The sequence below is a fragment of the Phoxinus phoxinus genome (genome assembly GCF_949152265.1).
Source record: "Phoxinus phoxinus genome assembly, chromosome: 17".
NCBI lineage: Eukaryota > Metazoa > Chordata > Actinopteri > Cypriniformes > Leuciscidae > Phoxinus > Phoxinus phoxinus.
Genome location: NC_136892.1, coordinates 32,354,484 through 32,373,239, shown reverse-complemented (window position 1 = coordinate 32,373,239; position 18,756 = coordinate 32,354,484). Strand labels below are relative to the sequence as shown.

At 39.6% G+C, this 18,756-nt stretch overlaps 1 protein-coding gene across 1 annotated transcript; it reads right to left on the bottom strand.

Annotated features, from left to right (window-relative positions):
* Window positions 1-1,072: 1,072 nt before the first annotated feature.
* On the bottom strand, window positions 1,073-18,610 carry nars1 (asparaginyl-tRNA synthetase 1). The gene is made up of 15 exons (XM_079586739.1): window positions 18,402-18,610; window positions 16,469-16,551; window positions 16,305-16,370; window positions 14,280-14,372; window positions 14,100-14,189; window positions 10,922-11,000; window positions 10,755-10,825; window positions 10,126-10,212; window positions 9,126-9,347; window positions 5,704-5,903; window positions 4,816-4,951; window positions 4,401-4,514; window positions 4,171-4,302; window positions 2,248-2,379; window positions 1,073-1,409 (listed from the first exon to the last, which is right to left on the bottom strand). Exons 1-15 carry the CDS (start codon window positions 18,433-18,435, stop codon window positions 1,278-1,280), a joined length of 1,671 nt encoding a protein of 556 aa, XP_079442865.1. The 5' UTR covers window positions 18,436-18,610; the 3' UTR covers window positions 1,073-1,277.
* Between the last annotated feature and the right edge of the window lie 146 nt (window positions 18,611-18,756).

Here is an 18,756-nt window from a genome sequence, read left to right as displayed (position 1 = left end):
TACGAAAATAAGGGACAACACGACATAAAACAAATACAATTAATTGTATTACTTTTACCCTTTATTAATCATTTCCTGTAGCTATTTATTAATCCTTCATTTTTTCTCCCGTCTTTATTTATTTACGCAGGTTATTTAATATCGACATGATAGACATTTAATATTGACAGGTTATTTCATATTGACATGATAGATATTTAATATCTATCATGTCAATTACACGTTTTATATATAACGCTTGTAAAACAACACATCTTTCTAAATTTCATCTTTCCCTCAAGCATCACTTGTCTTTCCTGATCTATCATTTGATTGCTTTTTAATTACAAGGAAGTGAAAAGCGACGACATTAGGTTTAAAAGCGGTTTTTTAACAGGTATTTCCTGTTGTAACTGGTTCTGCTACACGCCATAAAATATAAAGTTTTTCCTCGTTCACTGTCTTTACCAAACCAACAAACCATCACAATTTGTTATTATAGGTTTTTTTGTTTCTCAGTTCGTCATTAACAATCAAAATCTCTGTCATTGTGCAATGGGTCAGAATTTCCCACTCATTAAGAAATGTTTTATTTTACTGTTTTATACAAATAGTAGATTCAACTTAATTGCCTCCATTGTAGTCTTGAGTTTCTACCGGGAACGAACACGTCACAATATTCCTCATTATAATAATTCAAACGCAGAATAAAGGGGCGGGGCCTGGTTGAGTTAGTTAGTAGTGTGTTAAACTGGTGGTTATGGTAAGGGCGGGGCATTTCCCAAACACACTCAAAGCGCTCGACCAATCACAACACACTGATCCCGCCGACCAATCAGAGCACAGTATGCTTTTCAGAAGGCGGGGCTTCATAGAGACAGGAAGTAAACAGAGCGTTACTGACAGACTGGGAAGAGAGGAGCCGCAACAATGGAGAATATGAGGTAAATAATCAACATTCAAGCTGGAAAACCTGTTCTAGTGGAGATAAAAAGATTATGAACAAGTGTATAATAGGTTTAAAAGCTCATAGCAGTGCCGTTGATCTGCTCTCTGACGCCCTCTAATGGATTAAAACACAAGTGCATCATCATCATCTCATTGATTTATTATGCCACATATGAACATTACAGACACAATCATCTTTCAAACCGTCTTCTGATTAGATCTTTAAACATGACGTGTACATTATGAATATGGTCTATAATGTATAAGTATGGTCTGAAGCAATAAGAGCGAGTGCTGTGATTGTGTAGGTGGTCTCTTGCAGTGATGTGTGTGTGTGTGTGTGTGTGTGTTTAAGGCCGGCAGCGCTGGATGAAGCGTGGATACAGGCACACGTCACGGATGTGGTGCCGGTTCAGGAGCCAGGTGAGGAACCGCTCCAGTCCCAGACCGTATCCACCGTGAGGACACGTGCCGAACTTCCTCTGCAACACACACACACACACATTAAATATTCAAGATAACTGTGGTAGCATTATTGTTTTCACGCTATCAATCAATTCATTTGCAACAAGTTGCTCGTTGCATTTGTCATATATTAAAATATTTTATATGCTAGTAAATATTGCTGTTTATTTTGTATTGGAACACTTGTTGTCTGTAAATGTAAATTACAATTTTATTTAATATTCTTCCTGCAAACAGGGCTTGATTATAATAGAATTAAATGTATTAACTCGTTTTTAGTTTTACATTAAACACTGTTGCCAACAATAGCTATTTGAAAACACAGATCTTCTGCCATTAAACATTTTACACACTGTTAACTTCAATTCTGTTTTTGCTTTATGTTTATAAATAGAGATAAAGTTTAGAGTAAGAGTTCAACTCTAAGATTCTTCTGTTGTATATATATATAAAATACTTTTTACAAATTGTGAAATATTATTACAATGTAAATCATCAGTTCTCTATGTGAATATACAGTAAAGTGTAATTTATTCCTGTGATCAAAGCTGAGTTTATCATCATTACTCCAGTCTCCAGTGTCACATGATCCTTCACAAATCAGTGTAATATGAGGATTTGCTTCTTATAAACATTTATGATCATTATCAATGTTAAAAACAGCTCATATTTTTGTGGAAACCGTGATAGATTTGATTTCTCAGGATCCTTTAATGAATATAAAACAGCATTTATTTGAAATAGAGTCTTTTGTAATATTATAAATATCCGTTCTGATGAATTTAATGCACATATTAATTTCTTTCTGTAATCTTACTATGATAGTGCATGTGAACCATTGGTGAAGGCGGTTACCTGGTCAGTGTACCAGTAGTAGGGTGTGGGGTCGATTCCCTCTCTCTTATACCCGTCCAGGAGCTCCTCAGCGTCCCAGATACGCATGGATCCTCCCACGATCTCCCCGACGTTCGGCATCAGCACATCCACCTGACACAACACACACACACACACACACACACAAACACGTTAGATTTTCATGTTTAATGGGGACATTCCATAGGCATAATGATTTTTATACTGTACAAACTGTATATTCTCTCCTCTTACACTAACCCGACCCCTAAACCTGCCGAACACACACACACACACACACACACACAGACACAGTCTGGTCTGGACCCGAGATCGCCACTGCGCGGGTCTGGTCCCGAGATCGCCACTGCGCGGGTCTGGTCCCGAGATCGCCACTGCGCGGGTCTGGACCCGAGATCGCCACTGCGGGGGTCTGGTCCCGAGATCGCCACTGCGCGGGTCTGGTCCCGAGATCGCCACTGCGCGGGTCTGGACCCGAGATCGCCACTGCGCGGGTCTGGTCCCGAGATCGCCACTGCGCGGGTCTGGTCCCGAGATCGCCACTGCGCGGGTCTGGACCCGAGATCGCCACTGCGGGGGTCTGGTCCCGAGATCGCCACTGCGCGGGTCTGGACCCGAGATCGCCACTGCGCGGGTCTGGACCCGAGATCGCCACTGCGCGGGTCTGGTCCCGAGATCGCCACTGCGCGGGTCTGGACCCGAGATCGCCACTGCGCGGGTCTGGACCCGAGATCGCCACTGCGCGGGTCTGGTCCCGAGATCGCCACTGCGCGGGTCTGGACCCGAGATCGCCACTGCGCGGGTCTGGACCCGAGATCGCCACTGCGCGGGTCTGGTCCCGAGATCGCCACTGCGCGGGTCTGGTCCCGAGATCGCCACTGCGCGGGTCTGGTCCCGAGATCGCCACTGCGCGGGTCTGGTCCCGAGATCGCCACTGCGCGGGTCTGGTCCCGAGATCGCCACTGCGCGGGTCTGGTCCCGAGATCGCCACTGCGCGGGTCTGGACCCGAGATCGCCACTGCGCGGGTCTGGACCCGAGATCGCCACTGCGCGGGTCTGGACCCGAGATCGCCACTGCGCGGGTCTGGACCCGAGATCGCCACTGCGCGGGTCTGGACCCGAGATCGCCACTGCGCGGGTCTGGTCCCGAGATCGCCACTGCGCGGGTCTGGACCCGAGATCGCCACTGCGCGGGTCTGGTCCCGAGATCGCCACTGCGCGGGTCTGGTCCCGAGATCACCACTGCGCGGGTCTGGTCCCGAGATCGCCACTGCGCGGGTCTGGACCCGAGATCGCCACTGCGCGGGTCTGGACCCGAGATCACCACTGCGCGGGTCTGGACCCGAGATCACCACTGCGCGGGTCTGGACCCGAGATCGCCACTGCGCGGGTCTGGTCCCGAGATCACCACTGCGCGGGTCTGGACCCGAGATCGCCACTGCGCGGGTCTGGACCCGAGATCGCCACTGCGCGGGTCTGGTCCCGAGATCGCCACTGCGCGGGTCTGGACCCGAGATCGCCACTGCGGGGGTCTGGTCCCGAGATCGCCACTGCGCGGGTCTGGTCCCGAGATCGCCACTGCGCGGGTCTGGTCCCGAGATCGCCACTGCGCGAGTTCTATGGTTTACACAGACTTTTTAAAAAATGGCGAGTGCTGGTGTTTCGCGTGCGTTCGGCTAATCAGCGAACACTAACGTCACTGATAGTTCCTATAGCGCTGGTTTAGACAGACTCTGAAGTAGGAGTAAATTAGTTCCTCCAAAAGGAGTTCCTAGAACTAAAATCCGAGATATCCGACATCTGGGAACTTCTGCCAATAGTTCTAGGAATTATGAAAAGGTTCCTCTCGATCCCCAGCCCTAATAATGACACGGGTTAATGCCAGAAAAGTGTGTGTGATCTAACCGATTCAGTGAGGCGCCGGTCCTCAGGGCAGCGCTGCATGTAGAAGGATTTGATCTCAGCCGGGAATCGACACAGCAGGATCGTCTCGTTGATGGCGTCGGTCATCAGGCGCTCAGGGGCTTCTGGGATATCCTGTGGAAATGACACACAAACGGTCAAACGTCATCATCATAACTCGAGCGTTTCTTCGTAGCTCTTGGCGATAACGTACGAGACTCGACGTAACAAACCTCTCCAAACTCGTAAAACGTCCCATCATCCTTCTTGATGTTGTGCTCCTTTAGCCAATCAATGGCCTCGGTGTAGTTCATCCTCTTGAACGGACGTTTGGGAGACTTGAAGTCCTGCAGGTGGAAAATAAAAAGATCATATTTTATATTTTAAGATCAACATTTTACATACTCATTTGTTAACAAACAAGTATTTATTACTTTCGTGTGTTCATTGTATCTGCATTAATTTTTTTAATTAATACATTTTTAGTATTAAAATCATGATGTTTCCCAATTTCATGAATTTTGCAGGCCTGAAAACACAATCCAGGCCTTTAAATGGATGTTTCTTCTGACTGCGGGAACCTCTGTATAATGTTTACTGATGTTCAGAAACCCATTTAATGGTGTTGTGAGAGGTCAGAGGTCGTACAGGGTTGAGGTCGTAGAGCAGTTGGGCGGAAGGAGACTTCAGGACTCTGTCGACCACGTCACACACCAGATCCTCCAACCTGTTCAGAAGGTCTTCATAACTCATGAAGGGACACTCCGCCTCGATGTGGGTGTACCTGAGAACACACACACACACACACACACACACGTTAGGTTTTCATGTTTAATGGGGACATTCCATAGGCGTAACGGTTTTTATACTGTACAAACTGTATATTCTCTCCCCTTAAACTAACCCGACTCCCAAACCTACCCATCACACACACACACACACACACACACACACTTTAACTTACTCTTTTGGTAAGTCGACTTGTGTACGGCAGTCTGCCGGAATTTCATGATCTATTTTTATCTATTTTAGTTGATAAAGTTTTAAATATGGATATTTTTCTAACACGAACACATCGCTTTGCTTCAGAAGGCCTTCATTAACCCGCCCAGAGGCGTTTCGAGCACTTTAATCACGGATGGATAGGGTTTGATGGACTTCCAAAAACATATCCATAAAGCTTGGAAGAGCCAGGACATTTTTTTTATATAACTCTGATTGGATGTTATACATGTACACCTCTGATGATCTTCAGGGTGAGTAAATCATGGGCTAAATTAAATTTTTGGGTGAACTATCCCTTTAAGAACAATGGTTTCAAAAGATGCTTGATTTGGTTTATATTTGCTTATTGCGCCCTCTAGTGGGCATAGGAGACAATACAGTACTTTTCCCTCTAACATTAAGTATTGCCTTTGAATTTGAATATAATTTCAATATTAAAGAAAGAAATTTTAATTGAGCTTTTCAGCCATTTTGACAGCCCTAACACACACGTGTGCACGCACACACACTCTCTCTCACACACACACTCACTCGGACAGGTGTCTGCGGGTGCGCGACTGCTCGGCGCGGTAGGACTGTGCGATGCAGAAAGTGTCTCCCAGCGCAGGGATGCAGGTCTCCAGGTAGAGCTGAGACGACTGCGTCAGGTACGCGTTCTCGCCGAAGTAGTTGAGACTGAAGAGGGTGGAGCCGCCCTCCACCTGCGTCTGCACCAGAGTGGGCGGAGTTATCTGAGGAACACACGAAAAAAACCTTTACCTCAAGACCTCTTAAAGGAATAGTTCACACAAAAATTAAAATTAGCCCATGATTTAATCACCATCAGGTCATCTAGGTGTATATGGCTTTATTATTTCAGACAAATACAATCGGAGTTATATTAATCTATCCATCATAAAAAATGCATCTATCCATGATAAAAGCATATCTATTCTATCCATCATAAAAGTGTTTGGCCGGTAACTAGAATTTTACTTTGTGACGTGTTAAATTTTCATATTTTTCATACACAAACGCATCGCTTCAGCCTTTATTAACCCGCCAGAGCTGTGTGGAGCACTTTTTTATGACGGATAGATGCACTTTAATGACGGATAGATGCACTTTTATGACGGATAGATGCACTTTTATGCCGATAGATGCACTTTTATGATGGATAGATGCACTTTTATGACGGATAGATGCACTTTTATGACGGATAGATGCACTTTTATGACGGATAGATGCACTTTTATGCCGATAGATGCACTTTTATGATGGAGATGCACTTTTATGATGGATAGATGCACTTTTATGATGGATAGATGCACTTTTATGATGGATAGATGCACTTTTATGATGATAGATGCACTTTTATGATGGATAGATGCACTTTTATGATGGATAGATGCACTTTTATGATGCAGAGATGCACTTTTATGATGGATAGATGCACTTTTATGATGGATAGATGCACTTTTATGACGATAGATGCACTTTTATGATGGATAGATGCACTTTTATGATGCAGAGATGCACTTTTATGATTGATAGATGCACTTTTATGATGATAGATGCACTTTTATGATGATAGATGCACTTTTATGATGGATAGATGCACTTTTATGATGGATAGATGCACTTTTATGATGGATAGATGCACTTTTATGATGCAGAGATGCACTTTTATGATGGATAGATGCACTTTTATGATGGATAGATGCACTTTTATGACGATAGATGCACTTTTATGATGGATAGATGCACTTTTATGATGCAGAGATGCACTTTTATGATTGATAGATGCACTTTTATGATTGATAGATGCACTTTTATGATGATAGATGCACTTTTATGATGATAGATGCACTTTTATGATAGACAGATGCACTTTTATGACGGATAGATGCACTTATGATGGACAGATGCACTTTTATGATGGATAGATGCATTTTATGATGGACAGATGCACTTTTATGACGGATAGATGCACTTTTATGATGGATAGATGCACTTTTATGATGGATAGATGCACTTTTATGATAGACAGATGCACTTTTATGATGGATAGATGCATTTTTTTGATGGAGAGATGCACTTATATGATGGATAGATGCACTTTTATGACGGATAGATGCTCTTTTATGATGGACAGATGCACTTTTATGATGGACAGATGCACTTTTATGATGGATAGATGCTCTTTTATGATGGATAGATGCACTTTTATGATGGACAGATGCACTTTTATGATGGATAGATGCACTTTTATGATGGATAGATGCACTTTTATGACGGATAGATGCACTTTTATGATGATAGATGCACTTTTATGATGATAGATGCACTTTTATGATAGACAGATGCACTTTTATGACGGATAGATGCACTTTTATGATGGACAGATGCACTTTTATGATGGATAGATGCATTTTATGATGGATAGATGCACTTTTATGATGGATAGATGCATTTTATGATGGATAGATGCACTTTTATGATGGATAGATGCACTTTTATGATGGATAGATGCATTTTATGATGGATAGATGCACTTTTATGATGGACAGATGCACTTTTATGATGGATAGATGCATTTTATGATGGACAGATGCACTTTTATGACGGATAGATGCACTTTTATGATGGATAGATGCACTTTTATGATGGATAGATGCACTTTTATGATAGACAGATGCACTTTTATGATGGATAGATGCATTTTTTTGATGGAGAGATGCACTTATATGATGGATAGATGCACTTTTATGACGGATAGATGCACTTTTATGATGGACAGATGCACTTTTATGATGGATAGATGCATTTTATGATGGACAGATGCACTTTTATGACGGATAGATGCACTTTTATGATGGATAGATGCACTTTTATGATGGATAGATGCACTTTTATGATAGACAGATGCACTTTTATGATGGATAGATGCATTTTTATGATGGATAGATGCATTTTATGATGGACAGATGCACTTTTATGACGGATAGATGCACTTTTATGATGGATAGATGCACTTTTATGATAGACAGATGCACTTTTATGATGGATAGATGCATTTTTTTGATGGAGAGATGCACTTTTATGACGGATAGATGCTCTTTTATGATGGACAGATGCACTTTTATGATGGACAGATGCACTTTTATGATGGACAGATGCACTTTTATGATGGATAGATGCACTTTTATGATGGATAGATGCACTTTTATGATGGAGATGCACTTTTATGATGGATAGATGCACTTTTATGATTGATAGATGCACTTTTATGATGATAGATGCACTTTTATGATGGAGATGCACTTTTATGATGGACAGATGCACTTTTATGATGGACAGATGCACTTTTATGATGATAGATGCACTTTTATGATGATAGATGCACTTTTATGATGGAGATGCACTTTTATGATGGACAGATGCACTTTTATGATGATAGATGCACTTTTATGATGGAGATGCACTTTTATGATGGACAGATGCACTTTTATGATGGACAGATGCACTTTTATGATGGACAGATGCACTTTTATGATGGATAGATGCACTTTTATGACGGATAGATGCACTTTTATGACGGATAGATGCACTTTTATGATGGATAGATGCACTTTTATGATGGACAGATGCACTTTTATGATGGACAGATGCACTTTTATGATGGACAGATGCACTTTTATGATGGATAGATGCACTTTTATGACGGATAGATGCACTTTTATGCTGGATAGATGCACTTTTATGATGGATAGACACTTTTATGATGGATAGACGCACTTTTATGATGGACAGATGCACTTTTATGATGGATAGATGCACTTTTATCATGGACAACTCCGACTGAATTTGTCTGAAAGAATAAAGTCATATAGACCTAGACGACTTGAGGGTGAGAAAATCACTATCCCTTTAAGGAGCGTCTGCTTAATGTGTGTGTGTGCTTCAGGAATGACCTCGCAGTAACCCCGGCTGAAGAAATGATCCCGGAAACACTGGGTCACGGTGGATCGGACTTTCAGGATCTTGGAGACGCTTTCCCCGCGGATCATCATATGCCGATTGTTCAACTGCACGTCCACGTCAGACTCCTCGTTCAGCAGGTTATCAGCGCCGCCCGCCGGAGCCAGACCCATCAGCTCCCAGAAATCACAGTGCAGCTCATGGCCACCCGGAGCCTCGCAAAACAAAACACAAAACCATTAACTGCAAGGAGAAAACAACAACAACAACAACACACTCTTTTTGTGTTTCAGAAATCAAACAGGCATGGACAAGACTTTAATCTGGTCACGGTTTTGCAACAGCATGCTGTCATGAATAATTAAGTAAGGCGTCTTCTCATTGGATAAGGGCATGCAGTCTCATGAATAGTTAAGCTAGGAGTCTTCTCATTGGATAAGGGCACGCAGTCTCATGAATAATTAAGCTATGAGTCTTCTCATTGGATAAGGACACGCAGTTTCATGAATGAATAAGCAAGGAGTCTTCTCATTGGATAAGGACACGCAGTTTCATGAATAATTAAGCTAGGCGTCTTCTCATTGGATAAGGACACGCAGTTTCATGAATGAATAAGCAAGGAGTCTTCTCATTGGATAAGGACACAGTCTCATGAATAATTAGGGTGGCGTCTTCTCATTGCATAAGGGCACACCGTCTCATGTATAATTATGAGACAGCGATGAGTCAGTCATTGATGTACTATAGTGCAAGAAAACTGTAGACACAAAGACTAAACCCGGAGGTTGAAAACAACGGAAAAAAAAAAACAATTTACTAGTTCTCCTACAATTAAAACTAACGGATGGTTACATTCAACACACATAAAAATCTAAGCAAATTTAGTTGAGGGTTTCATGACATTTTAAGGGCGAGTCAATTTTCCTTTGAATGAACTGTCCCTTTAAATATAGGTAATGAATATGAATCATTATTATATTAAAATCATATTACCTGTTTGCCCTCAGGAACAGGTTTGACGGTTCCGTACAGAGCGACGGTGCTCTCCGTAGATAACATCAGTCCATTATAACACTGACACTGAACACAGAAAACACAGGCATCATCATCTCATCTCAACTACACCGTCCACTGCATTTCACTTCTTACATCCAATACCGTCAAACATGGCCGGTTCGGACAACTGACTCAAAACAACCCATTTCAGAGCTAATACAAGTTCAAGATATGGAAATATGCAAATTAATGATTTTCTGAAGGGTCATGTGACACTGAAGACTGGAGTAATGATGCTGAAAATTCAGCTTTGATCACAGGAATAAATTACACTTTAATATATATTCACATAGAGAACTGTTATTTTACATTGTAATAATATTTCACAATTTTCACTGTATTTTTGATCAAATAAATGCAGCATTGGTGAGCAGAAGAGACTTAAAAACGAGTGGTAGTGTATATTAGAATTATATTTTATATATATATATTTGCTTTTATTTTCTTGTAATTAGAGCATCGGCTAGCCTTAATCCTCAGAACTAAGATCCCTGATAACTAACAGGATAGATCGGACTAATTTAACTATTATAATAGTGTAAAATATCAACAAACACACACAGTACCAGTTTATCCGTGAGAACACACTGCAGGAAACCGGTTCCGTCGCGCAGCACGATAAACAGAAGGTTCTTTCCTGAGAAAACATTAGCAAAAATATTTAAATTATTACATGTATATTGTATTAAATGTTGATTGATTCTAGATGAACAAACACAGAATATCTGCTCACCTTGTCTGCGCATCCGATGGACCCATCCGAACACCTTCACCCTCTGCTCTCTGAACGGCTCCAGTTTATCAATCTTCACCTGAGCGGCACAGAAAATAAAGCTGGAAAACCTCATAAAGCAGACTACAACACAACCTAGAAATTCATTCATAATCGGACTGATGGCTTAATGGGACTTGAAATGTATTCATATCAGGGCTCCAGACTAACTTTTTTTACTAGGAGCACAGTGGCCCCCAACTGAAAATTTTAGGGGCACAACCAGAAAATTTAGGAGCACACACCGTAAATCAACATACTAACCAAATATTCACATTTCTACTAATTTCCAGTGTATTACTAATAAATACTTTGATAATAGATGCAGAAATTACAATGGCTTTGCGCTCTGATTTAACGTTGCAGCCTCTTGTCTTCTAAAAGCAACCGGCAGTTGATTTATTAACACTGCATACTCTGCTTGAGGATAAGATTGTGTTTAAATATTGTGTTTAAACTGTGAAGTGCCTGCAATGTCGGCAAACTTCATGTTCCCCGCAGTTATGGGGTTGCGACTGCAACATTCACAGTTCATGGAATTTGTCTTCTTACAGTACTACCTCAACCAGCTGAATTCTCACCGCCAGTCTTCCAGAAAATGGTGGGTTCGGCCTTTTTCGCCACTAAAACCTCTCACTCTGAATCATCATCCGACTGTGACACTGTACTAGGGCTGCAACGTTTCAAATAGCTCACGGACACGGTTCAGTTTGTATCACGGTTTTAGGTTCACGGTTTCGGTATGATTCGGTATGTGCTATGTTCAGGGGAAAAAAAGACTACTGTAAAAAAAATAAAAAATAAGAACAAATAATCTAACCACAGGCAAAAGCACAAATAAATGCAATAGAGCAAAGATAGCCTACTAATAAAATAAACTATGCTTTTCAGGTAGGTCTAACATTGGTTTTCAGGTACAGAAATTGAATAAAATAATCAAAATGTAAAATAACATTGAATATTTGACTGTATAAATTAAAGATTAATCCTTATTAAAGTTACAAAAGCTATTAAAATTCAGAGCTGATTCTGTAGGCCTACACCGATACTGTGATGATACTTCATACTGTTATGAATGTTTACTATGTCTGCTAGGATACTCATCAAGACGGACATGTTGACATACTTTTTGTATGAATTTGTCCATTCAAGTGCAAGACTTGAAAGATAACTCAATATTTGCGCGCTGTCTGAGATGAGTAGCCTACGCATACACACAGACACGCGCGCGCGCGCGCGCGCGCACACACACACACGCGCGCACACATCTAGACGCGAGTTCTCTTTCGCGTCTTCCTCTTGAATGTTTACATTGGCAAAACATAAATGATGAGTTTAGTTTAAACACCGATGGTAACGTCTGCAGTTCAGGTCTCGTCCGCGCTCGTGGGCTATCAACTCCCGGGTAATGACGGCGTAAATGTCAGGTCGTGTTTGAGCATTTGGCACTCGCATTGAATAGTGTTTACAAAGAAGAGTAATCGTTTTGTTCACGTTTTTTTATTATCGCTGTTGTAATGTATTATTTGGGAAGCCAGCAAGTGAATTTAACTGGCACACTAGCCGCAGGTCGGAAGAACGAGTCAATAGTTCGCTTGCTCGTTGCTCAGACGCACATAGCAGGTTGTGATATTTGTCTCCGTCTCCTTCCCACAGACGTTTAAACGCGCGCTCGATTATCTCTAGGACCCTCCTCCCTCCACATATTAGCCACTTACAGTGGCCATTCCATATTCTCATTGGTCTGCCACACATTCCGGATTCATTGATAAGCCCCTTCCACGTTTAACGTGTAAAAAAAAAAAAAAAAAAAAAAAAAAAAGGGACAAATTTAACTGGTCGCACATGTGCGACTGGATGTAAAATTCAGTCGCACACACTCAAATTTTGGTCGCAAAATGCGACCATTTGGTCGCAGTCTGGAGCCCTGCATATAATACATCAATGGATCCGATAGAGATTTCAATCTGATTAAAAGGGGCGGTGAATACCATAAATAATAAATTTATAAGGAAAATATTAGCGATTTAAACCTTTGAATCCGGCTACTTTCTCAACCAGTGACTGATGCTCTTTGAGAATATGAAATCGGATCAAATTAATTTGAAGTGGCAATATTTGAAGAACCTTATATCTTTAAAAAAGGAACATTCACTTTTTGTCTAGCAATTCTGACTTTTTTTCTTACAATTATGAGAATGCGAGATATAGTCCTAATTGAGATATAAACTCGCAAATAAAAAACTTTTTTTAAAAACTCAGTTTTTGCAATTATCTCTTTAACTTTTTCACTCCAAGGCAGAAACAAAGAAAAAAGTCAGAATTGCGAGATTTGAACTCAGAATTCCCAGAAAAACGTCAGAATTGCGGGAGATTTAAACTCAGAATTGACAGAAAAAAGTCAGAATTGCGAGATTTGAACTCAGAATTCCCAGAAAAAAGTCAGAATTGCAGGAGATTTAAACTCAGAATTGACAGAAAAAAGTCAGAATTGCGAGATTTAAACTCAGAATTCCCAGAAAAAAGTCAGAATTGCGAGATTTAAACTCAGAATTCCCAGAAAAAAAGTAAATATTGAGAGATGTAAACTCAGAATTCCCAGAAAAGTCAATATTGAGAGATGTAAACTCAGAATTCCCAGAAAAAAGTCAATATTGAGAGATGTAAACTCAGAATTCCCAGAAAAAATTAAATATTGAGAGATGTAAACTCAGAATTCCCAGAAAAAAGTCAATATTGAGAGATGTAAACTCAGAATTCCCCGAAAAAAAGTCAATATTGAGAGATGTAAACTCAGAATTCCCAGAAAAAAGTCAATATTGAGAGATGTAAACTCAGAATTCCCAGAAAAAAGTCAATATTGAGAGATGTAAACTCAGAATTCCCCGAAAAAAAGTCAATATTGAGAGATGTAAACTCAGAATTCCCAGAAAAAAAGTAAATATTGAGAGATTTAAACTCAGAATTCCCAGAAAAAAGTAAGAATTGCGAGATTTAATTTGTTTTTAGATGTAAACTTGCAATTGTTTATTATTTATATCCATGACTGCCCCTAACCCACCTACCCATCCTCATATTGTAACTCAGTGCTACTATATAATCAATATTATATTCTGTACGTAATTCAGAAAGTACTCACGGTTGTGGGTTCAGGAAGGCTGGGGTCGTTCTTGATGGTGATCTTTTTAGCGTCTTCCAGATTCTTCCCTCTGCGTTCAGCATCTTCAGCCTGTCAATCACGAGGTCAACAGATGATCGATACAACAGGAGTTATTACAGGACTGTGGAGGACCGGGGAATCACGGAGAGTTCCAGTTACCTCCTTCTGGTCTTTGCTCTCGCTCTTCATCTGCTCTCGATTGAAGAGCTTCTTCGTGTTCTTCATTTGAGTCTTGGAGATGACGGCCCAGCGCTGACCACACAAACACACCATAATGTTCAACTATCCAGAGCAGTAACATGCTATTCCTATCAAACCCTGCCAAGTTATTATGAATCACCTTAAAACATGCTCTTATGCTAAATATGCATCTATTAATTAAATATGCACTAATTTTACATGCACCATGAAAATTTTTTATATTTTACGTTAAAAGTTTTTTTCAAAACAGATACATCTAATATAACTTTTCCTTATTTCTTAAATTTCAAAACATTAACTATTAGGGATACATTGATATGAAAATTTGGACGATACCGATAACCGATAATTCTTTATATTTGAAAGTCGATAACCAATATATTGGCCGATAAATCTAAATGTTATATATTTTTTGAGAGCCTGATTACAAAAACAAGTCTCAGTCTCAAACACACAATTATAATGTTCTCATCATAATTTTATGTAGCCGATATGACAGACTTGCGCTGCACATGTTCACTTTACTGTATTTTCCTTTTTTGAAGTGATTCCAATCATATTTCAAGCAATTCAAAACCATCATGATGAACAGTGCGCATTAGGGGTGTAACGGTACGCAAAAATCACGGTTCGGTCCGTACCTCGGTTTTAAAGTCACGGTTCGGTTCATTTTCGGTACAGTAAGGGAAAGAAATGCAAAACATTAAACTGGTTGTTTACTATAAACTTTTTTTTAACAATTTGTTTACACTTTTTTAAACACACTTTTTAATCAAATATAACGTTAGGCTAATAAAAAAAAAAGATATATATATATATATATATAAAAAAGAAGAAATAAAATACTGCTGCAAAGTTCTCCACTAAATAAAATACTCTCAAACCAATATTGGCCATGACGCTAGCTAGCGAGAGGCTGGGCTAAAGCGAGCGTGCCGTGTATGTGGTGATCTTTATTTATGCGATATTTATGTCCGAGCCGGACCCGAGAGTTAAAGTCCAATTTTTTTTTCTCATACTAATGACACATGTACGTTTGTTTGTGTGGAAAGCCCGCTTTTGTTAAGCAACTGAAAGGCATTTGGAAATGTCACTATGAGCACATCAGCGCGCATGGAGCAGCAAGCGCTCTTAACACAGGCGCGCTTGCACGTGTTTCGTTGTCACAGCAACATAAACAAATTTCCGCACACAGGAAGACAGATGTTATGGTAATATTTTACATGTATTTGAATCACAAAAACGATTAATCAGATTTAATCAGTTCAACGCGGAGACTTCCGACACTTAATATGTTCGTGTGGAAACTCGGATTGATGTATGTTCCGCACACAAAACTAGCCTAATTTATGTGACAGATTGCATTCGGTACACATGTGCACCGTACCGAAAGTCCTGTACCGAAATGGTCCGGTACGAATACATGTACCGTTACACCCCTAGTGCGCATCTGAAGAGTCTCAGCTGAAGGAAATAATAAATTATTTATCGGCCAAATTTTCTTATCAGGCCGATAACGACAATATTAAAAATGAACATATATCGGGCCGATACCGATATGATGGCCGATATATTGTGCATCCCTACTATCTACAGACTGGGAAAATACATTTCTGTACTCGTGTCTGCTCAAATTGTGTATCAGCAAGTAATTACTAAATAAACCCTTTATAAAATGTATGTTTAGTGGTGGAAGCTGAGATTTCTGAAAGAAAAACGGCTATTAAATTTAGCCAATGTGAAATCATATATATTGCATACAAAAAGTATATTTTTGATAATTAAATTCTATATGAATTCCCCATTTTCAATGGGTTCAATAAAGGTATCACCTTTAAATGTCTTGGGAAAAAATTATAAATTTTTTCTCAAGCAATATTGTAATAATTTACGCTAGGCAGTGTGTGTGCATGTCAGGAACTAATCTTTTAAATCAATAGATGTACATGTTTATTCTTGTTACGGTTAGTAAGGTTTACACACCTCTCCTTCCTTCTGTGAATCCACATAGATCACTGGGAACGGCTCTTTTCCCGCAAACAACAGAGCCTGAGAACATATGAATGAGAAAGTATGAAAACGAAACAGAAAATGAGCAGAATCATATTTCATTAGAATTATCGTCAGGTATCAGAGACTCCAGGCACCTTGAGTGGCGTTTTAAAGGGCTTCTGCTCGGATCCCTCTCCATCCACATCACTGCCCTGTTTATCAGACACGTACAGTTCTTCTGCAGGAGCAAACAACAGCAGAGTTAACATTGTGCAAGAGCAGGGAACGGCTCAGGTCCTTCAGCGAGGGCAGTCGTCGATACGGCAGCATTCATATACATCGACACTCTCAAGCTATTTATTTGGTATCGAAACTCAGAATTGCGAGATGCAAACTCAGAATTGCGAGATGCAAACTCAGAATTGCGAGATGCAAACTCAGAATTGCGAGATTATTCTTTTTTTTTTAGATGTAAACTGGCAATTGTTTATTATTTATATCCATGACTGCCCCTAAACCACCTACCCATCCTCATATTGTAACTCAGTGCTATTATATAATCAATATTATATTCTGTACGTAATTCAGAAAGTACTCACGGTTTTGGGTTCAGGAAGGCTGGGGTCGTTCTTTTGCGTAAAGATAGCGCCATTTGAACCCGATATTACAAAACTGCTTAAATATCGGGGGAAATATCTGTAAAACCGATTATCGGTCGATCTCTACTTTTAATCCTAGTAGTGCGAGGGATGGTCGATACCAAACATTTTTCTATGCTATACCGATGCTTTTTTGTTACAATTTTTAATTATATATATTTTTTTTTAATTGGTATGTGGTTTTTCAAAATAATGTACATTTTTACACACAAAAAGGATTAATATTAGCTATTAATAAGAAATGTATTACAAAAGTACTTTAGTGCACAATTAAATAAAAAAAGTTTGTATCAATAGTTGTTAGTAAATAATTCGAAAATGATTTGTTATAAGATATGAATGCAATAACCTAAAATACCAACAACATAAAACATGCACATATTTTTGTGTGTAAAAATGTACATTATTTTGAAAACCACATACCTATTAAAAATATATATATAATTAAAATTGTAACAAAAAAGCATAGAAAAATGTTTGGTATCGCCCATCCCTCGCACTACTAGGATTAAAAGTAGAGATCGACCGATAATCGGTTTTACAGATATTTCCCCCGATATTTAAGCAGTTTTGTAATATCGGATTCACCGATAAATGGCGCTATCTTGAGAATTGCGCGCAATTCAAAACGAATGCTTATATTTATAAAGAAAGTTGTATTTATTCATGTTCTCCATTTGAAAACATTAGACTTTGAAAATGCATTTTGCCTTTTGTAATTAATAGGCTATTACTACTGTTGTTATGGATAAAACTATGTAAATGGAGTACTAAGCTACATTAAAGTAGCAATGTTTTTAATTCAGAATGTTTATGCTTTTAAAAAAATGTGTTAGATAATTATTTGTACATGCTTTATTTGTTACCTGTTATTTAAAAAGACACTTTATTGACAGTGCACTTTACCTATTTTGTTGTGTAGGCAAGTGAAATTACCATATTGAAATAAAAAAGAAGTGTTAAATAAATCAGTTTGTTCAGTGCTGTGGATATAATTGTCAATAACAGAAACAAAACAATAAATAAACATCGTTTATCGGACACATAAACATGCAAATCGGTTATAAAATAATCAATATCGGCCGATCACTATTTAAAACTATTCTTTGATTAGTTATTCACTTAATTAATCAACATTTGAGGGTTTATTTATGAAAATATGAAGCATTTACATTTAAAGAACTGCACATGTTAGATCATTTCTAGTGCACATATTAGATTTGACAGATCTTGTCAGTTTATGATTAAATATTATAAAGCATGTTCTGAGAAGACCATATATATATATATATATATATATATATATATATATAAATATAATACAGTAACTGTTATGTGTATTACAGTGCAGTAGAGCATGATCTGACGCAACACTGCAGACAATATGCAGCGTCATCTTCATCATCACCATCATCCTCATCAAACTCACTGATCGCCATCTGAGCGACGCCCTCGGCCGCCATGTTCTGCTCTCTGGACCTCAGATGAGTTGAGTCCGGCTCGGTTCGGGAGTGTTTTCGGGTAAACGCTCCGGTAATCGGTTCGACCGTCTGTCACCGCACGCTGAGCACACGAGCTGAGGGGCTGGAGAGACTCGTGCGCATGCGCGAACCATTCAACTCTGTCGCTCCAGCTGGGGATTGGCCCGTTCGCAAGATGAAGATTTTTCCGGAAAGCTGATTGGTTGGTTTTGAGGTTGGGGGGCGGGAGTTTAAATAAAAGCGTTTAGCGTTGGTTCAGTCCATAGACTGTAAAAAAATAGGTTCAGTCACAAAAACAAAAAA